Below are 23,796 nucleotides of genomic sequence, written 5' to 3'. Positions count from 1 at the left end.
ATAAGACCTGATAATAAATCAGTGTATCTTTCAATGTAACATCATTTATCTGGTTTCTGCAGTGAAATAACTTAAAAAAAAAAAAAAAAGGCGCAAAGCTTCCAAGCTTCCTTGTACAATCTCAACCTCATGCCTCTGTGCTACGCTTTATAATGTTTACAATCCGTAATCATGTGGTTTTCCACCATATCCTTGAATCTTTCCGAGATGAGATGATGGCTGCTTGGCAAATGACAGCATTTCAATACTTATTTTTGCACTTATTGTTTAGAGATTCTATAGTTCCTTTACTACACCATAAAACTGCCTAAGCCATGTGGGGCAGAGTGTTCTAGCAGTTGGAAGATTTGACTCTGGCTGCTGCTTCACTTTGCATTGATGTTCTTATTATGATGGGGTGTGAACTAGTATTTTTAATGCATTTTTTATATAAGTATTTGAAAACAAAGGTTAAAAATTCTTTGTCTTCCACATTTTGGGCACGATTTTAGGAAAAATTTTGCAAAAAGATCCATCAGTAACACTTGATATGAACGAACACCTTCTATTTGGAATAACTTCGGAAGAAAAAAAGCCCACTAGTGGTAGACTTCGCTAGCAGATGCATTGCAAAGTCTTCATTGTAAGCAATCTTCTCTATCACTGTACTGAATATATTTGGTGGAGGGGAATCTGAAAGAGGGTAGATGATTGATTTTCAGTCCAACTGCCAAGCAAGCAAGAATATTAAAACCAGATTTTTTAAAGTGCTATTATTTCTGTCCACAGAAATGCAAAAGAAGTAGAAACATTCCCTGGTGATTAAAATGTTCCATTTAACTAAAATAAAATGTTTCATTTTAGTGCTTATGCAAATTAATTTAATGTGTTGCTTCCCAAAATTGATGTAGGAAAAGCCTGTCTTTTACCCAACAACATTGAGGTTTGAGCACTCCCTGATACATGGCAACTCAAAATGAAATACATCCCTGCTCCAGAGCACTTTAACCTGAAACACACCATGCAAAGGAGGAAGGAGGAGTTTATTTACTATGCTATATACATTAAATAGTTTCTAATTCAGCAACCAATGGTCACTTGTGCCACCTTCTGAAAGAACAAAATAAGGAGATACTTTCACTAGTTGTGAAACCCATTAGTTATGCTTTTTTATAAGGTCTAGATGAAAAAAAAAAAGATGCAAATGGTGTGACCACCATGAAAAGCCTAGTAGTGTGGGTACCGAAATAGACGAGTTTTTACCTCCTACCTATAATGCACCTGGAATAAGATGTTATGTTTCTAAGGGGCTGCCAAGCCACTGGCTTAGAGCACATTCTGACCTGGGCTTCCTTTGTAGCTGTTCCACTTTGTACAAAATTAATTACATACCGAGTAAGAGCACACAATGATTCCCCCACGTGAGGAACAGGAAGCAGTAGAAATATCTGTGTTTAAATGTGAGCTGTTGGGAGAGTATGCCGTTCCTTCAACACACAAGGCTACGATGAAACCAGTGCTCTTGGCCATTTATGCCAGAGGCAGGATTCAAGGGCAGAAATGAGCCTGATTTTCCCATAGCAGGTTTCCCATGTTATATGAAGGTTATATCATGCTGTCATCACCTTATATAGATGTGCTATCATCACGACCTCTGGTATGAATTCAACTGACACTTGCAAATAATGAAGGAGTGAATAAACTCCAATTTTTGTAGCAAACGTTCAACTTTCTTTAGAAAAAAATTACCTAGATGCACTACTGATTGAATCACAGTATCTCTTTTGCTATTTTATGATGATTTCTGTGCTTCAAACCAGTTGGCTGATTTCCTCATTTGCATCTTCGAATTTGTGTCAAATAACTTCCCTGTGGGTTGATGAAATATTGAAGAAGATTGGATTGTGGAGGAGTCTGTCCTGCTTGATAGGTAGCAAATTAACTCTCTGCTTTGACCACAATGTACAGGAAAGTTCAAGCAATCCAGAAGAAACAAGATATGTGTAATATTTATAACAATCCTCTGATCCTGTCTCAGGGTGAACCATATGTACCATACATACAATGAGATCTTACATCTTGCACATCAAAACTTTTCCAAACAGTAAATACACAAACTCTGCCTAACTTTTCATTAATATTGAGTCACTAGCATGTACTAACATCTTATTATTTGTGGTGGACTGGTATAACATGGAATTCTCTACTGGGGGTTTTCTCTAGCAGTGACTTCCATCCTGTCTTCCAGGAGATGAGGCTGGGTCGTAATACTTGACACTGTCACAATACCTATTCACCAACTCCCTCAAAACAAGTACTAGTGAAGACTGGTGCATAATTAAACCTTTCAAGCTAGCAAGTCTGTGGAGCTTCTAAGGGCTTGTGAACTCAGGAACAAAAAAAAAAAAAAAAGGAGGGGAATCTCCAACTTTCACCAACTTTGCCCATCAGGCCTTTGCCTTCCAAATTAATCACACTGGGGTATGGCACCTGCCCACTATGGACGCCTTTTCTTAGAGTGAAGTTGTACAGACAGGTGCTTACTCCATCTCCATCCATGAGATTTGATCAGACTTAATAAATGCTTTGCTCTCTCACCCCTTCCTGGCTTCCTTGGCGGGAGCTTTGCTAGGAAGAGGAAGGACAAGGGCTGCACACAGTCTGTTTCTCTGCTATGTCTGCTGCATTCACAAGCAGTGTCAGAGCATCATCACTTGGTTGGTGCAGAAACGGGGAGGGAAGAAGAGACAATGACAAAGTGGGTGAGGGAAAATGGGAAGGAAACTAGGGGAGCGCATAATTTCAGGTGGGACTAGGCTGTGTAAACTGGGCTAGACTCAAGACTAACATTGCAGTTACTAGGACACTGCAGCAGCACCTAATAGTTTTGGTCTGATCTGAACGCACCTTGACCTATGATAGTGGCATAATATTGCTTTATGGCTCCTCACTGATAAATGACTCTCCAAGCTGGTGGTCTTTAATCTCTTCTGTTGGTTTTCTTCACTTTATCCTGGGCCTGACATTTCTATTACCATAGTTTTGGCAAAATACCGCACTTCTCAATAAACCTTTTCAATAAACCTGTATTTTCAATAAACCTGTAACTTTGGATATTACTAACAACAACTAAAGAACACAGCATTTTTCTTTCTCCCAAAGCAGAGACTGAATTCACCTTGCAGGATTTTTCCTTCAGTTTCCACATTCAGTTCATTGTAGATGTTCATTTGCTATGGGGAATTAATGGTTTTGTCCCCTGCTGTCCTCTTCTACAGTGGCAGGAACAACCCAGGCCAAGGACTACCCTTATTGTTTCCTCTTCGTTCTTTGACTAATGCACAGAAACATCCTTCCTTCCCTCTCCTTTACACAATGGACTTATCTTTATTCTAGCTCCTCTGCTCAGGTACTTAATGTGTGCAAGAAATAACAATTATTGAAAGAAAAACATTTATGTGCCCCATTACAAACTTGATGTTACATTCAAGGAGTGTCTTCTTCTGGCTTCTTGGTAGCAGGTAATTTGTAATTTTGGAGATGTGAGCAGCTGTATTTTCAGTGAGGAGGAAGTTTTCAGGAATGCGTGTGCTTGTCCTTCCTTCTGCCAGCAAACAGCAATCCACGCCAGGATTTGCTTTCTGCTCCTGTATTTCAGCGATGCAATGTGTAGCACGTTTCTCTCTGTGTGTGTGTATCTCTATGTGTGTGTGTGTGTGTGTGTGTGTGTTTCTCTCTCGCTGTGTCTGTCTCCAGGATTTCTCCCTGCCTGGCTCAGGAGGCTGCTCCAGCGCTGCGCGGAGCAGAGGTTTCCCCGGATTCCGTAAATACAGGCACAAGCATCCAGCGCAACACACGCATGCACACGCACACACAGACACAGACACAGACACACAGGCACGCACAGAGCTGCTGTCCAGTCCATCCCCACGCCGGCTGCTTTTCCCACCACCTCCAGCCTCGCAGAGGCGGCAGGCACAGCTCCGCGGCAGATCGAGCTGCCTCTGCCCCGGGACTCCGCTCGCAGCAACGCGCCCGCGGTTTCAATCTTCACAACCTACTGCCAGATTATTATCCCTTCATTTTCATTTTTTCCCCCTTCTTTTTTATTTTTAAATTTTCTCTCTCTCTCTCTTTTTTTTTTTTTTTTTTTTTTTTTTTTTGGCGCAAGGCGAGAGCGCTTTGCATTTGGATAAGGGGACGAGCGGTAGACGCTCCTAACCTCCGTCGTGCGCGCATGTGTGTGGCGTGTGCGCGTCCATCTCCCCTCTGTCTTGCAAAAGTTTGCTTCGGCGGCCGGGGGGTTCCCGGGCCGCCGCCCCCGCAACCGGGGGGCGCGGCAGCGGCGCGGCAGTGCGGCGGCGGCGCGGGACTTGCGCGCTGCGCGGGACTTACGCGCCGCGCCATGCCGGCGGCGCAGGGAGATGCGCGGCGCTGCGCCCCAGCGGGGCTGCTGCTGCTGCTGCTGCCGCCTCTGCTGCTGCTGCCGCCGCTGGCCGCGGGGGCCGAAGGCAAGGCGCGGAGCTGCGGCGAGGTGCGGCAAGCGTACAGCGCCAAGGGCTTCAGTTTGGCCAGCGTACCCTACCAGGAGATCGCAGGTAAGGGGCCGGTCGAAGCGGGGCGGGGGCCGCGCAGCGTGGGGAGAGCCACCGCCCGTCTGCGCCCACTCCTCGCGGAAACGCGACCGTGAATAGCTGCGTTGTCTGCGCGGCGCGGAGCGGCTCTGCCATACCGAGTGACACCCGGAGGATTCTTGGTAGGGCGTGTGTGTAAATAGATGGTTAAATAAACATAAAAACTAAGGTGGGGGGTTAAAAAGGAGGAGGGGGAAAGAGGGGCGTGGGCGAACCTCAGCCGAGGTTCTGTTCGCCGGCAGAAACTTCTTGAGAGTTGCGGCCGGGCTGCGAGAGGCAACCAGCGGTTCCGCAGTGGCTGCTGCCCCCGCTGCCGCCCTGTGCGGGGGAAATAGCTTTGCCCTCTGCTAGCGGGGACAGAGCGTGAGGAGGTTGGAAGAAAAGGAGAAGGATGGGGCAGTAGTCCTGCATATCCCCCTGGACCCTCGCCACCGTGGCAGCGCTAAAAGGCGCTCCCCTCCGAGGGGATTAGCAACCCCGGGCCGGCAGCTGGCCCCTTGGAGGGGCAGCCGGGCGCCTCCGCTGCAGCCCAAATCGAGGGGAGGCATCGGCTGCTGGGGAGAGGCAGCCCCGTCTTCCCCCACCCCAGCCCTCTCCATCGCCCGAAACCCCAGATAGCCTGTTACTGAACACTTCCTTCTGCTGAAATATGCCTACAACAGGTTATGTCTCAATCTGCCTTGCAAAGGTGTTGGAGTTGCTTTTTGTTGTGATTTTATTTTCTTCCTTTCCTCTACAACCTTATCGCTATTGCATCTTTGGGACTGACTGAATAAAAAAAATAGCCGGGGCAGATAATCCCTTAGCAATTGGAAGGGACTACAAAAAGAGAAAAATAGTATGGGAAGGCATGAGCTTGGGCTGCTTAAATTGAACTGCTTGAGCCCTCAAGAAACATTCCTGCTTTGCCACTGGCACTTTGCTGTTAGGTTCTGCTGTTTGTAGAGTGAATTAGATGCTCCTCGGTTTGCTTGCTTCCTTTTTAAGGTTGGAATCAGTAGATTTATCTTCCTTGAGGTAAAATAAAGCCACAGTTATTCACTGTGCAGTATTTAGCACTTTGTATGAGAAATGATAAATGTGGAAAATCTCAGGACAGCAAGGATGTAGTTCGCAGAAATACAGGGAAGATTGTTCCACGCTGCCAATGCAGAACAGACCAGATCTCTCATAGGCTCGTCATTTCCTTCAGACACATAGGTCTGACCCACTGGCATATTTTAGGACAAGGCAGGAGACTAAAGGGCCTGTGGGTGTAACTATTCATTCCTCAGGCTCATTAATTCTGTGGTCTTTCCATGGTCCTTTTTTTTTTTTTTTTTTTTTTTTTTCCCTTCCCCTCCATTAAAAAAAAAAATAAATCTCTTCAGGTTTACAATCAGATATATCAAATCAAGAAATCTCTCCCATGAGCCATATGACCTTTGAATATGCAGCCATGCTTTTTTATTTTGTTGCTCACTGTTACTTTACTTGGAGATGGTGGTAGGATATACCCTGTCACATTAAAAATATATAATTAAAAATAATAATTTACAGTGAATTTCAGACTTCTAGAAACTTTGGGTAAACACTTGTTGCTTTCAGCTCACAGAGGAGTTTTATCGTCTGTCATATATTCTTAATGTACAGTGCAAAGTTGCTGTGCAATTTTAAAGTAATCCCAGTGTTTGGAAGTTTCTGTTAACAGTATCAGTTCAGAGACTCATGGTAGTTAAATATGTACGATACAGTGTTTCAATACAAAATAATTTCTCAGTTTTCTGCTAAGCTTCATACTTAGTATCTGATGGTTAAGGACCACATGATTTGTACATGTATGTGTTATCTTTTCTGAGCTTCCTATTAGAAGTTGATTGTTTTCTTGTGCCTTCTTACAAGTTGGTGTATCAACACTGAAGTAGTGTAGCTATTCAAGTTACTCAGTTGCTGGAAGACTAGGATTGCTTTAAGATGTGTTGGATATATGCTTTCTTGTACGGTGCTGAGATGTATCGTAGCTGCTCATGTAGCATGTGCCCTTGATAATGTGAAAGCTCCGTGTTTGCAACTCAGTGCAATGTTACAAGTTTAATTAATAAATCAACATGCAGGTTTCAGAATTATTTTGGGTTTTGTGGGTTTGTTTGGGGGTTTTTTGTTTGTTTGTTTGTTTTTTCATTCTTTTTCCACCATAATGACTTGGTTAAGGAAGCAAATTGTTCCTATTATGAAACAAGTGTAGTCTGTCAAGTGCCTCATGTTTTAAAGAGTTCACAAAACTTTAATTACAGTCATATTTCTGAACAAACTCTGCGTTTTAAAATGAGTTTGCATCAATGGCTCGATAATATGATGGAAAATAGTAATATCCAGTATGGTTTATGTGTTCTGATTTAAAAGTAGACATCTATTTTAATTTGTCATTTGTTTGAAAGCATCTAGGGCTGTTAATGAGCTGAAGAGGTAGTGTGCATGTACTAATGCAGAATGTGTATGTACTGAAGCAGAGTGTGTATGCACCGATGCAAAGAGCTGAAGAACCTGTTTAAATTGGAGAGGCTACATACACAGAGGTGCACCTTTGTTGAAGGGAGCTGCAAAGTCAGACTTGTTAGATAACTTCTGTAATTTTTTTTTTATACTGGACCTCGGTTTTGAATAGAGGAGGTAAAAGTCACATTTTTTAAAAGCTGCCAGTTTTTGCGCTGTGAGGCAAAGTTTTCTTAGTGTGTTTCGTTGCACGTGAAATGTGTTGAAGTTGATAATGTGACTACAGCTGTATACTATGCTTTTACAACAATGCTAAATTGATCAGTGTAATTGTCTAGTGCCTGTAATCAACTTGCTGCATCTAATGTCTTTCTGATCACCAAATTCTGGTGCTGTGACCTACATTGGAGTATAGCATGTACAGTTGGTTTCCAACATATATTGTCAAAGTAAGTAAGTTTACCTGGAAATGGGGGAAAGAATAACATTTCAAGTGTACATAATATGCTGCTAGGGGCTTGATGTTGTACATCAGCCACATGCAGGGTAGATAGCAGTAGTGTGTGGTGTATGCTGGGCTACCCTTATAAAATCCGTCTTCTCACAGAACTGCTGAGGAATATCCTGCTTGTGAAGAAGAGTTGAACTGTCAGACTCATGCTGCCATGACCCTGAATTCTTGAACACTGGGCAGAGCTCCTGAGGATTTTGTAGGATATGTTTTGCTGTAGGAAAATCTGTCACTTGAAGGTCAATACAGAAGAAAAAAAATCACAGCATGTATCTGTTAGCAATGCTTATTTAAGTCCAGCCATGATTTTAATAACTTACAGGATCTTAGGGTAAGCCATGAGAATGAAACATCAAAGTTAAAGGATGGAGTGTCTCCTTGCCTAAAAGTTTTCTGAATGAAAGTGAATGTCTGACTGGTTAAAAGTTATAGATGTGTCTTATTATTGCTTTTCCACTTCCGAGTGATCAGGAGATTTTGCAAGTTGAAGGGTGTGGGGACTTTGTGGGTTGCGGTTTTGTTTAGATTTATGTGTGCCTGGGGGTGGTTGTTGTGTTTGCTTTTTTCGTACGTGTGGGGTTTGTTTGTTTCCTTTTGTTGTTGTTATTATTGGGGTGTTTGTTTGTTTGTTTTGTTTTACTAGATATTGAGTAATAGTGTATTTAGAGAAAGAGTAGATGTGTTCTTGTAAAGTGTCCAACTGTAAAGATGTTGAACTCTAAATATTGTTTAAGAAGTTGGTTCTCTTTGTTTTCCTGTGCAACTGATGAATGTAGTGAGATTTTGGCAACACAGAGACATCATAGAGTAAGCAAGTGAAATAAAAGCAAAAGCAAACCCTTCAAACCCTTCATTTTGAAGGTCAGGAATCACTTGAAATAGTACTTTGATGAATGGGCTTCATACTGGCATAATACAGAGGTGTTGACTGAAGAAAACTAGCAAACATAACACAGTTACTTGTAGATCTAAAGTAATGATAGTAATAATAACAATAATAACAAAAATAAAGTCAGTGGTCACTCGTGCAATTAAGCTCTTAGTCTGTGTCAGGTGTTCCCAGGATACTATTTCTGAATGATCTGTTTTCATTTCAGGAACTCTAAAATGTAATGGTAGATTGACAGGACAGCAGAGAAGCCTCCTGCCCGAGTCTGTATCACAGCACTTGCTAATTAATGCCTTCTTTTTCTGTTTCTTTACTGCTATCACTGTGAGTTATGTGAAGAAGGTGTCTGCCTTCAGACCAGAAAGGAAATGGAGATTCACAGGCACCTTGTGTAGTTGTCTCAGGAGTGTAAAAAAAGGAATTCTCTCATTGAAATCAATAACAGAATCAATGCAAATTTGTGAAATCTGAATTGGATCATTAGAGATTCACTTCTGATCTCAGGGATGACAGTGCAGATGGATATGGAATTTCATGTAAACTTTGGACTTTTCATGTTTCAATATTGCTGCAGTAGTATCCTCTACATTGTGTGTGACTGCTCCTCACCTCTGCAATTTCAGTAGCTGCAGCACCAAGAGACTCTCTGGTCACCTCCTCTTACAGCTTCTCTTACTTTCTTGCCGTGAGTGCGTGGTACACCCTAATAAACCTCTGTGTGTGTGTGTTTAGCTAGAAGGAAGTACAGCTTTTCTAAGACCAGACATTGCTATCACTCTGTGCATATTTACTGGTTTGTATGTGACTGATGCCATTAAAGGGAATACAGCTTATGTATGCACATCGAAACCTAAAGATGCTGTTTGTAAGATCAGGGCCTTTGAGGAGAAATATCATGTTTTTTCATGCTTATGAATAATTCATTTATGACTGAGAATTTTAAGTCTCAGCATCTGGAGTTTCCTGATGTGACTTTATGGCAGAGTATCTTGGAAAGAGGGATTTTAAAATACAAATGGCAATATTTTAATAATTAGTGTGATGATAATATTCAGTGCATTGTACTCTAACATTTTTTTTCTTTCTGTCATCAGTCTGATTCATAACCAAAGCTATAGTGTTTTCTACATTTCTAAGTGCTAATGTGTTAAACTGTTCTAATACTATATCAGTACTTATTTCATCATATGCTATTGTGAAATACTCCTGAGATTAGGTGGTGTTCAGACACCAGAGAGGTCAAGCACTATGTTAAAAGCTTAGGCCATTCTTTTTATATTACTGCAATAAAGAATATATTCATTTCATTTATATTACCACTTGGCTCTCATAAAAGGTCAGTTTCAGCTGAATGTACAATTACTTGCAAATGGCAAATCTTGTAACAAGTGATCAACAATAAAAGCTTTTCTGGATAATTTGTCTTTAAAATTACCACCTGCCATTTGCTTTGAATGACTTGAGCATCTTGCAGTATCACTCAGAGATCTCTGTCTTATTCCCCATGATACATGTAAGAAAACTATGCATACTAATCTTCCTTTCTGCTTAGTAAAGTAAAAATGCATAATTACATTAAAGTTTCTAGTTGAAATAACAAGGTTGGTGCTTTAAATGCTATTACAGTATCAGAGTATCAGCACTCCCATTACTAGCAAAATGAAATTACATTTTCAGTGAACTATGACTGTATGCTCCCCTTCATACCTGGTTAATGGGTGCTATCTCCCTGGGAAGGGAACCTTCATTCTGTGGTTTTAACCATTCATACTACTAGGCATAATTATGTCAGCAGCTTAACTATGTGTAAAAGAATTAACACATCTCCACGAATTCCTAAAGAGCAGCATATAAAGTTTGGTGTTTAGAAGCAGAATAGTTATTATGCTAAACAGAGAGAATATATTACAAGATGCAAAAGGAATTTAAAATGTGTTGCAGATGGCAGGAAAACATATGCCTGGTAAAATTCTTAGCACTTTATTCCTCTGTATGTAAAATCAGCCTAAAGTCTACTGAAACTAAGGTTTCTTTCTTCACTACTTACTGCTCCAGAGCTCCTGCACACATCCAGAAAATAAGCTTCACTAATATGAAATTTTCTAGCTCTGGTTATAGGATGCTGTCACAAAGCCCACCAAACTGTCTCAGATGAACTTCGTTTGGCTAATATGACCTTTTCCTTCCGACAAAGTGAGACAATGTTACTTTATTCTGCTGAACGATTGCAAAACACAGCAGTATTTGAAGGCAGGTACCGTGTGGGAGAGCGGCGCCTGTGCTCCCGCTGACTTCAAATGCCCCGTTGCTTTACCCAGTGGAGCGAACCTCTGACGGCCAAAGACAGGGGTTGTTAATATCTCCGGGCGGGTGCATGTGCCATCAGCTTGCTGTGGAAACGCAGGTGCCCAGAAGGAGGCTCTACAGTGCAACGTCTGCCCCAGGATGGAAACTTGCCAGCCTGGATTTTCAGGGCTGAGGACAGGAGCCACTTTCAGTCCTTCAGAAAGAAGCAGTGAGGGCTGATACCTCCTAATGCAAACAGCAAATTGGTCTCCGGCTCACCTAGCCTGCGAGGTCTGTCACCTTGTGCTTCTAATGGCCTTTTAACCACATGTCCAGCTGAGCAGCAGATGTAAAGGCTACTGAGCATCCTGAGCTCTTTTTTTTCTTTTTTTCTTCCCTTCTGAAAGAAGCATTTCTACAGATGCTTGACTGACAGTGGAGCCTCAGACCTGCTCACTGACCTGTTGGATTTAAAATAGTAAGGAAAATCTCCCAAAATATGTTGAAGTCTCGACAGCTTTTAACGAGTGCCTTGTAGGGCTGTTACATTACGTTAGGTATGCTTACAGAGTAACAGTCACAGCTTTGCTTGTTCATGAGTGTACATGCAGGGGTAAAACCATGGCTTTTACCTGGAGTGGCCTCAAAGTCACATTTAAGCACTGAAAGAGCTAAAGAAGCTGCACATTACCAGGATAGGTATTTGCGAACCAGGCAAAAACTTTATTTTATGGGTCTCTTTTTAAAAGCACAAGTGCAAACACACATGAATACAAACATGCACAATAAAAAAAAAGCCTACACAGAGTGTAGTTCATGTATGTCAGAAAGATCAAAGGGTAGGTCAGCCACACTAACACTACTGTTTGGGGAGTCCAATGAGTTCAAGTGTGATGCTTGGCTGTGCAGTGAGTAATGTAACCTACCTTTTAAGTTAAAAGATAGACTTTTCAATTGCCAGAAATAGATTCTCTGTCATTCTCTGTAGCTGTAGCTCTTGCCATGTCTATGTTGGAAGGCACATATTTCTGTGACTTTTTTGGCCACATCTGTCTGACTTGGGTGTTGAGTTTTCAACATACAAGTGGCTACAGGGACACCCATCTACCTTTTGTCTGAGTTTGTCGTGGAAGGAAATCAACACATTGGATAAGGCTTTTGCACATCTGGGTATCAGACTGCAGTATAGTACTATGTGAGGATGTACACTGTGAGAACTATGGAGGTTTGTAGAAGTACTCCATATCTGCAAAATACCTTTGACTTTCTTACCACAGTTTTCATGGCATATGCCTGTGGTTAGCTTTTGAGTTATGATATCCCTTATGACCTTGGAATTTTCCTTTGAGAACCTGTAAGCAGTAATGAATACAAAAAACTGAAGTGATTTTCTTAAACAGAACTATTTTTAAGGAAATGAAAAGTAACATTAGGAAAAAGATCTTTATGTGCAGTGATCCTACCAAAATTCCAGTGGTGCTGACTGATGATCATGGCCAAGGAGGTTCCCGTCAGGTTCTGTGTACATTTCTTGTAGGTTCTTTTCAGGTTTCTGTCTTCAGGAAATGTTTTGCTCTGAGCTGCTTTTACCAAAATATCATTTTTTGTGGTGATATCAATCAAGCAGTAGAGGAAACATTTAGGATAAAGTGTTGGTATTTATGGTTGTAGCATTTCAATTCAAAACAACCATTTCTCTTGGTCAGTAGATGCCACATTCATCTGTGTTTTGGTTTAGGATAGTCTTTCATGAAGGTAGCAATGTATGGCTGAGGAGTCCAAATATGTAGCTCTAGATACAGGTTATGAGACTGGCAAAAGTCTGACTCAGAGAAACAGGGAGAGAGTGTAGGATAGTAATAACTGTTGGATAAGAGACTGTAACTGGAAGGTGAATAAAACATGAATGGGAGTACTTCTCATTGTTTGGACCACTGCATTTATTGTAGTAGGTATTAAGACCTTTCAAGCAGTTGAAGTCCTAGGAAAAGGGGAAAAAAACCACAGAAACAGAAAACACTTTCATGCGAAGATTTGGATGAATAGGATGCAAAGAAGGAGAAAGAGAGCAGAAACGCTCCATTTGTTTTTTGTTGCTCGTTTTGGTGGTTTTTGTGGTGTGTTTGTTCCACTTGGTTGTGGTCCATACAGTCTGCATATTTTTCTGTTTTCTCACCTATTGGTATCATAGTATCAGTCAGGGTTGGAAGGGACCACAAGGATCATCTAGTTCCAACTGTTCCAACTCCCCTGACATGGGCAGGGACACCCCACACTAGGTCTTAAACACCTTCAGGGATGGGGCCTCAACCGCCTCCCTGGACAACCCATTCCAGGGCTTCACCACTCTCATGGTGAAGAACTTCCTCCTCACCTCCAGCCTGAATCTCCCCACCTCCAGCTTCATTCCATTCCCCCTAGTCCTATCACTGCCTGAGATCCTGAGAAGTCCCTCCGCATCCTTCTTGTAGGCCCCCTTCAGATACTGGAAGGCCACAATTAGGTCACCTCAGAGCCTTCTCTTCTCCAGACTGAATAGCCCCAACTCTTTCAGTCTGTCCTCATAGGAGAGGTGCTCCAGCCCTCTGATCTTCCTTGTGGCCCTTCTCTGGACACCTTCCAGCACGTCCATATCCCTCTTGTAATAGGGACTCCAGAAATGGATGCAGTACTCCAGGTGGGGTCTCACCAGAGCTGAGTAGAGGGGGAGAATCACCTCCCTTGACCTGCTGGCCATACTTCTCTTGATGCAGCCCAGGATCTGATTGGCTTTCCGGGCTGCAAGTGCACACTGAGAGCCCATGTTGAGCTTCTCGTACACCAGCACCCCCAAGTCTCTCTCCTCAGGGCTGCTTTCCAGCCAGTCATTGCCCAGCCTGGATTTGTGCCTGGGGTTGCCTCGACCCAGATGCAGGACCCTGCACTTGGTCTTGTTAAACCTCATGAGGTTGGCTTGTGCCCACCTCTCCAGCCTGTCCAGGTCCCTCTGGATGGCATCCCTTCCCTTCAGCATGTCTGCTGCACCACACAGCTTGGTGTCACCGGCAAACTTGCTGACGGTGACCTGACTAATCATGCTGCCAAATGGAAAAAGTTCTAATCAAGAGATACTGTTTTTTCAAGATGTATTACTGAAAGATTCTTTCAGAGGTTGTTGCTCTGCTAAGTGGGCAGTTCTCAGTAATTCAAGCTCAGTATCTAGTAGGAAATCATCTTACTGCAGAGAGAACAATGCAGCTTTTGCACACTTCGGTGTCTTGCCATCATTTTATGTAACTGAACACCATAACCTGAGAGAGCAGACTCTTGAGTTTCTGGCTTACAGTTTTTTAAACCTAAAAAGAATTGTAAAGGGCTTGGATCTAGACTAATGAACTATGTTTACATTTGCACCACAGCTCACTGCATGGGAGCTGGCTGCCAGCAGAGATATGGGTTCCTGCCTCTGACTTCTTCTCTTACATCAGGTCTACGTGTCTGACATGCTGACCTGAACTAGCAAGGTGGTCTGATAGCTAATCCTCCAAAAAAACTCTTGAAGTTAGTCAAGAGGGTATGTGGGAATGTGTGCCTGAAATCATGATGAGAAAGTTGGGCTCACCATTTTATAGTGGCTTTCAGGGAGATGTCTTAGAGTTATCGTGAGAAGTAGGAACACTATCCATCCTTTCTCACATGGCAGCAAAATGGAATGTGTCTGTAGAATAGAAGAACTCTTATGATATAATTTAGAAGAAACTACCAGCAGCTGAGTGTTCTTGGCTATTATCTCCACTTCTGCACTTGACTTTGTAACACGTCACCAAAATTTGACAAGTCATATTAGCAAAGTCATCTGTTCTCCAAAAATGAAAGAGCTGAACATCTGCCTAGGATGAAGGATCATACTGAGAGTGCTTCCTTGCCTTAGGGAAGCTCACCACTTGTTGCCATGTCCATGTGTGATAATTTGGTCAGTTTATTGGGTGACTTGATTTTATGGAACATTGAAATTTGGGGTTTATGAGACAGTTGAATCAGCCTATTAGACCACAGGTTTATATACTGCTATTTATTGTTGGTTTCACATTTTAAACCTTTTCTTCACCTGAGGGCTTCAATTCCCAGCTATATGCAGCTTTGACATGTAAAAGAAAATAGTGTTTATAGTAGTGCTGAAATATAAATTGTTAAAAGCAGCGATAAGACTCCTCTTTTGCATGTTGGAAATGCCCAGTTATCAGTCAGCAGAATTCAAAAGATGATGCACAGTCCTTAAACGCCTTTTGATTTCTGAGTGCATTTTATTTTTAAATGTGTGCTAGTCCCTAAGAAGCTTAAGAAATACAGTGACAAATCAAACGCAAAGGTAAGATGAGTACCAAGTGTCCAGTGGCTAAACTGTGGGTTTTTTTTCTTTTCTATTAAACCCACATATATTTCACAGAGAAAGGGGTTGCAAGTACAACGAGTGGCTGCATCTTATTTTAGTTACACAACACTGATTCACAGCATAATATAAATATTTGGTTATCTGATACTAGCTTTTGGCTTTACAACCTTAACATATAAGTTAATACTGCGTATGAGCAATTTAGACTGCTTGGATGAAAATAGGTATATATCATTTTGTCTGCCAGCATTACCTGTGTTGCAGAGAAACATGCAAAATACTTCTTGAACAGTTTTTTACTCAGACCATATTCTTTTTAACCAGGTAGAGTCATTGCCACTTATAGCCTTCTTAAATGGTCCAAACTTTGGGTAACATGCATATATTTAAATCAGCTTCAAAAATGCATGTGAAGATGCCAGAAGAGACCCACAGTAAAAACTTAATAAAACTTTCTTTTTTTATCTTGTGAAGTAGCCTACCCTCTGCTAGAAGTCTAGCCATAAAAAATCCCAGGGAAGATAGATTATGCTAATTAAAATTGCAAATAGGTTTTGTTGGCTCAACAGAGAATTAGGTGTTTTGGAACAGAAAATCAAAACCTAATTCTACAAAGAAGGTACTTAAAAGAATGGTGTGGGGAAGGTTTTTTTTTCGTTGAATTGGTGAAAAGCCAGGAGCAATACTCCTTGACCACTACAGTTCCAAGATGGTCTGTTGTGCTGGCTATGGGCTGGCAACATGCACTGTTAATTGAATACGTGGAACATAACTGAAGTACATTGATTAAATACTAACACCTGTCTTTGCAATGTAGCATGGCTGATGAAGTGAAAAGACTCCCAGAAACTGCTTCCTGAGATAGTGATTAGCTTGTTCTTAAAGGTGATCTTCAGAAGTCCTGTGCTGTTCTTTGAATGAGAACTCCAAAGCCTCTTTTGTCTTTAATTACTGAGATGGCATACTAAAAGCCATGTGTAAATTGATTGCAATCAGATTGGTTGTGGGGTGTGTGCATGCTTCTGCTACAAGTTTGGTTTTTTTAATTAAAGACCCTCAAACCTGTTTCCCGCCTGTCTCCAACAAATGCAGCTGATGACAGAGTATGATTGTGAACTAACTGCAGGGTTTTTGCAAAAGTAAGTAAAACACTAAATGATCAAAATTCAAAAAATTCACTTGTCTGAAGCACTGTCAAGAAATAAGAAGGGACAGTCCTGTCCTCAAAGAACTTGAATTTTATATTCAGGTCTGTCATAGTTATTAACATATTATTTAAACATTTTTCTACTGCATAAACAACATATGCAGTACAAAGGAATCTGCTACTTTACTTTTTCAGTTGTCCTTTTAAAGGATCCCAGCTCCATATCTGCTAAGATTACTGAAATAATTGTTGGATTCTTTGTCGAAGCATCTTTGTACCTTGTTAATTAGTAATTTAGAGTCTGAGTTTTCTTTTTAAAGTAACTCCAGATGGACACTGCAAATCATTCTCTAGTGCACATTCTATGCTCAGTACAGAAACTGGCCAAACCACAAACTCTTTGTACCTGTATACCAAAATCCAGTTGCTGGTGGTGAATACTTAAATGTATCAATACAGATCATTGCTCAAGTAGAGCTTTTGCATAATTGTTGAATGAATTTACATTGTTCTTTTGTCACTGTTTGCCGAAGAGATCTTCTCTTCAAATAAGAAGAATACACAGATTTATTATGTCTTCAACGTGTGGACATATGTGCATATGTTCATATACCCATGGACCATCAAAAAGTCTGCTGAAATTTCATCATATACCAGACAGTGCTTTTCCAAGGTATATTACAACACTGTGGATACTGCTGGATTATAAGTGAGATCCAGTTTTCTTTTTAATATTTGCATGGTTTGCCTTTTGTTGTTGTGGGTGGGTTGGGTTTTTTTGTTTGTTTGTTTGTTTTTTTCTTCCCCTCTGTGATTATATATTTTAGCCTGGAGAAAAGGAGACTCAGGGGTGACCTTATTACTCTCTACAACTACCTGAAGGGAGGTTGTAGACAGACGGATGTTGGTCTCTTCTCCCAGGCAGCCAGTACCAGAACAAGAGGACACAGTCTCAGGCTGCACCAGGGGAGGTTCAGGCTAGATGTTAGGAAAAAGTTCTGTACAGAGAGAGTGATTGCCCATTGGAATGGGCTGCCTGGGGAGGTGGTGGAGTCGCCATCATTGGAGGTTTTCAGGAGAAGGCTTGATGGGGTGCTTGGTGCCATGGGTTAGTTGTTTAGGTGGTGTTGGATTGGTTGATGGGTTGGACGTGATGATCTTGAAGGTCTCTTCCAACCTGGTCTATTCTATGTATTCTATGTATTCTATTCCAGAGTAACTTCCATTTTACTAGTGGTCATTGCTGTTGCCTTTATGCCTGATGGATCTCTCAAGCTAAATCTGCTTTTGACAGAAGAGGAACTTCTACAGTATTTCCCTGTCCCTTTTAGCTGAAACACCAACAAAAAAAAAATCAAACTCATGATGAAGAATATGTTATGGTAAAGAGCAGATTTACCCAAATTTTACTCTGCAATACTTAACAAATCTAATGCAGGTTCATCAACATCAACTGGGCTAAAGAATCTCATGTGTAACTTTGCTATTTATTTATATACTTTAGGTAATTTTTTTATAGTCCTTTCAACATAATTGCTACAGTTATTGTACAGCACAGACAATAAACCTTTCTGAAAAGACTAATGGAGCTGGCAAATTAGGATCCTCACAATTTTAATGGCTGATATGTAAGCACTAATCTTTTTGCCCTGTCCTGTGACTTGCCTGATGTTTAGAGATGATCTAAGTCTTGTATGAAATGACTGTTCAGATGAGTCATGTGGAAAGGACTGATGTAGCAGAAGAAAACTTCTCAAAATGATACTTAGAATTGCTATACCTTCGTGGTAATTCAGTATAGAGATACAGAGGTACAATATTCAAATAGAATAGAATAGAAGAGAATAGAATAGACCAGGTCGGAAGAGACCTTCAAGATCATCGCATCCAACCCATCAACCAGTCCAACACCACCTAAACAACTAAACCACGGCACCAAGCACCCTGTCAAGTCTCCTCCTGAACACCTCCAATGATGGTGACTCCACCACCTCCCCAGGCAGCCCATTCCAATGGGCAATCACTCTCTCTGTATAGAACTTCTTCCTAACATCCAGCCTGAACCTCCCCTGGCACAGCCTGAGACTGTGTCCTCTTGTTCTGATGCTGGCTGCCTGGGAGAAGAGACCAACCTCTGCCTGTCTACAACCTCCCTTCAGGTAGTTGTAGAGAGCAGTAAGGTCACCCCTGAGTCTCCTCTTCTCCAGGCTAAGCAACCCCAGCTCCCTCAGTCTCTCCTCATAGAGCTTGTGTTCCAAAACCCTCACCCACTTTGTTGCCCTTCTCTGGACATGTTCAAGTGTCTCAATGTCCTTCTTAAATTGATGAGCCCAGAACTGGACACAGTACTCAAGGTGCGGCCTAATCAGTGCAGCATACAGGGGGAGAATGATGACCCTGCTCCTGCTGGCCACACTGTTCCTGATGCAGGCCAGGATGCCATTGGCCCTCTTAGCTGCCTGGGCACACTGCAGGCTCATGTTCAGCCTACCATCGACCAGCATCCCCAGGTCCCTCTCAGCCTGACTGCTCTCCAGCCACTCTGACCCCAGCCTGTAGCTCTGCATGGGGTTGCTGTGGCCAATGTGCAGAACCCGGCACTTGGATGTGTTAAATCTCATGCCATTGGACTCTGCCCATCTGTCCAGCCTGTCGAGGTCCCTCTGCAGAGCCTCTCTACCCTCCAGCAGATCAACTCCTGCCCCCAGCTTGGTGTCGTCAGCAAATTTACTGATGATGGACTCAATGCCCTCACCCAGATCATCAATAAAGATGTTAAAGAGCATGGGGCCCAGCACTGATCCCTGGGGCACACCACTAGTGACTGGCCACCAGCTAGATGTGGCACCATTCACCACCACCCTCCGGGCTCAGCCCTCCAGCCAGTTCCTAACCCATCGCAGTGTGTTCCCATCCAAGCCATGGGCTGACAGCTTGGCCAGGAGTTTGCTGTGGGGAATGGTGTCAAAGGCCTTGCTGAGGTCCAGGTAGACTACATCCACAGGCCTCCCCACATCCACCAGGCAGTCACCTGATCATAGAAGGAGATCAGGTTGGTCAGGCAGGACCTGCCCTTCCTAAATCCATGCTGGCTGGGCCTGAGCCCTTGGCCATCCTCTAAGTGCTGTGTGATTGCACTCAAGATGACCTGTTCCATAATCTTGCCTGGCACTGAGGTCAGGCTGACAGGCCTATAAGTCCCTGGCTCATCCAACCGGCCCTTCTTGTGGATGGGCACCATGTTGGCTAGCATCCAGTCTTCTGGGACCTCTCCAGTGAGCCAGGACTGTTCAAAAATGATGGAAAATGTGAAATAGTTACAATTTTCAACAGTAAGCATCTCAGGAAGATGATAGTAACAGCTAGCAGCCATTTTTTCTGATCAATAGACATTTGTATTTTTGTCCCTTTCATATGAAAGGCAAATTTGTCAACATTACTAATAATTATTTGACAAATATTAGTCTTGTTTTTATTTCACCCGGTGAGATCTCCAGATGCTAATCATTGGACCCCTTTGGAGCAAAGGCACATATTAAATTGTTTTAGATATTGCAGGAACTCAATATTTAAAAACATTTTTGTTGAAAAAACATCTTGGTCTAATTTTACAAGAGAGCTGCATGCATGCCTTCCAACAGTGAGGAGTTAATTTGCAAAAGTAAGCTAAAGAATGTATTCTGAATATTTTATCAGTTGCTTATGGGTCACTCTTATTCTTTTTCTTTCTGAATCATTCTTTTCTATTCTGCCCAGAATATTTCATGCTTATGCTGCACCGCCACATACATCCACATTTCAAAGGAATAAAAAATATCATATAATTAATTTTTAACATTACTTGCCTTTGCTGGAATACTTATTGCTTCCACAAAGAGTTAGGCCATTGTTGTATTTTCTGCCCCTTCTTTTCAGGCACCTTCTTGCCTAACAGGTTAAAGTTTTCACCAAGGTGCTTAAGGCCACAGGTACATTGCATGAAGAGGGTTCATCTCAACTGAGTGATAAGCCAGTGATTCTAACGTAGGAGAAAAGACCTGTGAGTGATGCTGGGTAAGAATTGAGTTCTAACTCCTCACCTTTTGGGAGAACATCTTCCAGGGTTTGGGGTATTATTTGGTGTGGTGTCGTTTTGTTGGTTTTTTTCAATTTATTTTTTTTTTTGAGGGATGCACATGCTCTCCTTTTGAACCAATTCCACTGTGCACATAAAATAACATGCTCACTGAGATGTTAGGTTTTGTGCCTGTTTGTTAGCCCACCTGAGGACACTGTTTTGAAAGTGCTGAAATGGTGACTCCAGCTCCAGTCCTGTAAATATTTTTGTGTAAGGTAGCTCCTGGAAAACAGACTGAAACCAGCAGGCTGTGAGGTAAAGGCAGTCAACTGGATAGGTTCCTCAGGTTGTCAAAATTAGTTTTCTTTGCCAGGGATAACCCTACCTATAGCAAAACAAAATGTCGCTTTGCAGTAGGCTGGCATTCTATTTGATCTTGAAGTTTTTCTTAATAAAAACTGTAATCAACTTGAAAATTGATCAGCATAGGGAAGTTTTTTTCCTCTTGAGGAATACTTAAACAGTTCAAAATGTCTTCCTGTGCTATAATGTTATTTGAATTATTAGTAAGCGAATACTAGATTGTCAGCAATAATCTGACAAGCCCTCTGGTTTGTGGCATAATCTTCCAAGGGATTTGATAGGAAATTCATTGTTTGGGCTGTTATATCCTAAATTAGACAAAGTACAATTAATCACATGTTCCTGTCACCTCCTTCTGATCTGTCAGTAATGGCAGCAGGTCTTTTTTCCTTAAGAAGTCTAATGGAAAAAATTACAGTGGAAACAAACTTCTATGCCTTGAAATGTTGGGTTCCTTAGGGGCCATTTTGGATTAACACAGTTCTTGGTGTGGGTGGCTGCTGATCATTTGCTTTGTAGATTCCCAGGTGACTCAATCCCTTTTGACTTACCAGTTTTGTTTCAAGGAAGCACATAGCCTCAGCCTCAGAAGGTACTCATTGCCTGCTCCCACTGTGCATGATCCTTAAAAATTGGTATTTTCTGTTTCTGTGAGGTGGTGGTGGTGGTCTTTTGTTTGTTTGTTTGTTTTTTGGTTGGTTTTGTGTTTGTCTTTTTTGTGAAAAAGCAGTAGATGTAACTACTGGAAAGTGCACATGAATGATGTTAAAGGTGAGTTGTGTGTAAGTTGTAGTTTCAAAAATGGTTTAATTCTTCTCAAACATGCATGAAACAGAAAGCATGCTTTGAAAATGTCCCATTTTCCTGTTAGTGGGAGTTAGTGGTGCTGCAGAGTGATTCCTTGCAGACCCTTGCCAAAGGGTTCAGTGTTTTGCATCCTATAACTATTGTGTTGGGTTTTTTTTAAGAATAATACTGTGAAAAAAAAGAGACAAAACAAAATATCCATGGAACAGCAGAAATCAGTGTTCTCTGCTGAAGATGAAGCTATTCTCCTATTTCACCAAGGTTAAGGTAGAATAGAGAGGTCTTGAACATCCCATGGGTACTGTCTGTTTCCACTAGAAGTTTTATTTGCTTTCTGAGCCTAGATACAAACTCCACAGTGGGAATAACAGGAGCTTTAGAATTTTCTCCTGGGCAAATTGCTTGACTTCAGAAGCACCTTAGATGGTTGCAAAGGTGTTGCTGGCCAACAGGCTCAAAATAATTTGATATAAAACTGAGCTCTAAAAAGCTGTTGGAAACCACCAGGATAATGAGTCAGATTCAGAAAAAAAATAGACTCATTATTTTTTAATTGGGCTGATTTTCAAGAAATCCAAGGTCTACTCATCAAAATTCAAGAGAGGTTCCAAATATCATAAAGTTTAAGGAAATTAAGTTCTGATGAATTCTATATACTTGACATGATGAATCTATTGATTGTGCACTTCTGACCTTCACTACTGAGTCTTCTTACATATTCAAAAGAGTTCTCATGTGAAAAACAACACAAGCAACAATTTAAGCAGTATATAAATATAAACTGAAGTACGAACTTAAATGAAACTTTAACAAGACCAAAGACATCCTAGTGAGATTATTTCAGAGAACAGCTAAAATAAGTGGTTACAGCTTTCATTTGTGATTAACACTATTATATTCTCATTCATTCAGGACATTATATTCATTCAGGACTTACATAGCAATTTTTAGAGGATCTTTGTAACAACAAAATGAGGAAAGTAATAAAAGACATAGAACTAATAATACATTTGATATCCACAGAAAGCAGGATGCTGAGTGGGCTGGGAGGACTGGGGTATGTCTACATTCAGCTTGCTGCAGAGCTGTGGTGTAGGCTGATGTAGGAACTAAAGAAGCATTTCTCATGTGGTTACATAGATATAACCATGACTGAGGAGGTGGATATATGTTGGAATGCTGATGGGTGGACTTATAAAACTTTCTGAGGTTGTTTTTTGTTGGGTTTTTTTTTTTTTTTTTTGCATTCATTAAAAGTATGAATTACCTCCTTATCGCTATCAGTCCCCAAAATAAAACTAGATCAAAACCTCCCCTACTAAGAATTTTATAGCGATTTGATAGAAGCTTAGTTAACACTAGACTCTAAAATTAATGTGACATACCTATCACATACCCTTGACCATGTGTCCCTGAGTGACTACAAACTGCATCGATCTTGTGTTATGTCTTTCCTTTGTCTTGTCTCTTCTTTCTCTTCCTTTGGTCCTTCTCTAAGCAACCCATAAGTTTACAACATATCCACAGCCCCCTTAGCACATTTCAAATAAGGTCACACAGTATCAAATACTCTTCCTCTGCACCCATTTGCTAAGAAGTCTTTTATATCTGCAGACAATTACCCTGTTTCATGTGCACAGCATGCTGGGGAGAGAGTTTTTTCCTTGGATTTCTTTTAGGTTTCATATTAGATAAAACATTCTCATCATGAAAATGTTTTCCTTGTACAATCAGGAGTAGCTGACTCTGTGTCCTCTGATTTTCACAGACTAGATTATTAGCATTTCTCCACATACATTGTTTTCTTGGTCCATGCCAGGAGTTAGTATTTAGTGTTGTTTTCAGAGCAGTAAATACCCATCAGCTTCACTGCATATCACTTGTTTTTTCCTATTGGTCAATCTTTTTTTTTTTGTTGGGTTTTGATCATATTGTTGTCCTATCCATTGCTCCCCCCCCCCCGCCCCCCCCCATTTTTTTTCGTAATTATCTTTATATTCCATGTCTGCAACTCCAACCTGTAGGTTTACCTCCAGAAGAAGTACCAATGAATGTGGTCTTCTTAGATTTTAAAGTCATGATTTAGACTCCTTTCAGTGCATTTTCTGACGTCCACTTTTGGGATTACTTTCTTACCTCGTCAGGCACAAACTGGATTTTGTCTGTATTTCAGAAATCATCTGAGAATATGGTCTGTCATTTAAGCTCCTCTTGACTGGTGTGTACACTACTGATTTTTGCCAAAGTCTGTTAAAACTCTGTTGGATTTTAATAGGGAC

The 23,796-nt window shown here is 41.4% G+C and overlaps 1 protein-coding gene across 1 annotated transcript in view; it reads left to right on the top strand.

Moving 5' to 3' along the window:
* Window positions 1-4,216: 4,216 nt before the first annotated feature.
* Window positions 4,217-23,796, top strand: part of GPC6 (glypican 6) — an 816,126-nt gene continuing 796,546 nt past the window's right edge. The window contains exon 1 of the mRNA XM_054163055.1: window positions 4,217-4,577. Within this exon, the coding sequence (XP_054019030.1) occupies window positions 4,217-4,577 (361 nt within the window). The remainder of the gene's footprint in view (window positions 4,578-23,796) is intronic.

The sequence above is a fragment of the Dryobates pubescens genome, chromosome 7, assembly GCF_014839835.1.
Source record: "Dryobates pubescens isolate bDryPub1 chromosome 7, bDryPub1.pri, whole genome shotgun sequence".
Lineage (NCBI taxonomy): Eukaryota > Metazoa > Chordata > Aves > Piciformes > Picidae > Dryobates > Dryobates pubescens.
This window is presented reverse-complemented; position numbering and strand designations above follow the sequence as displayed.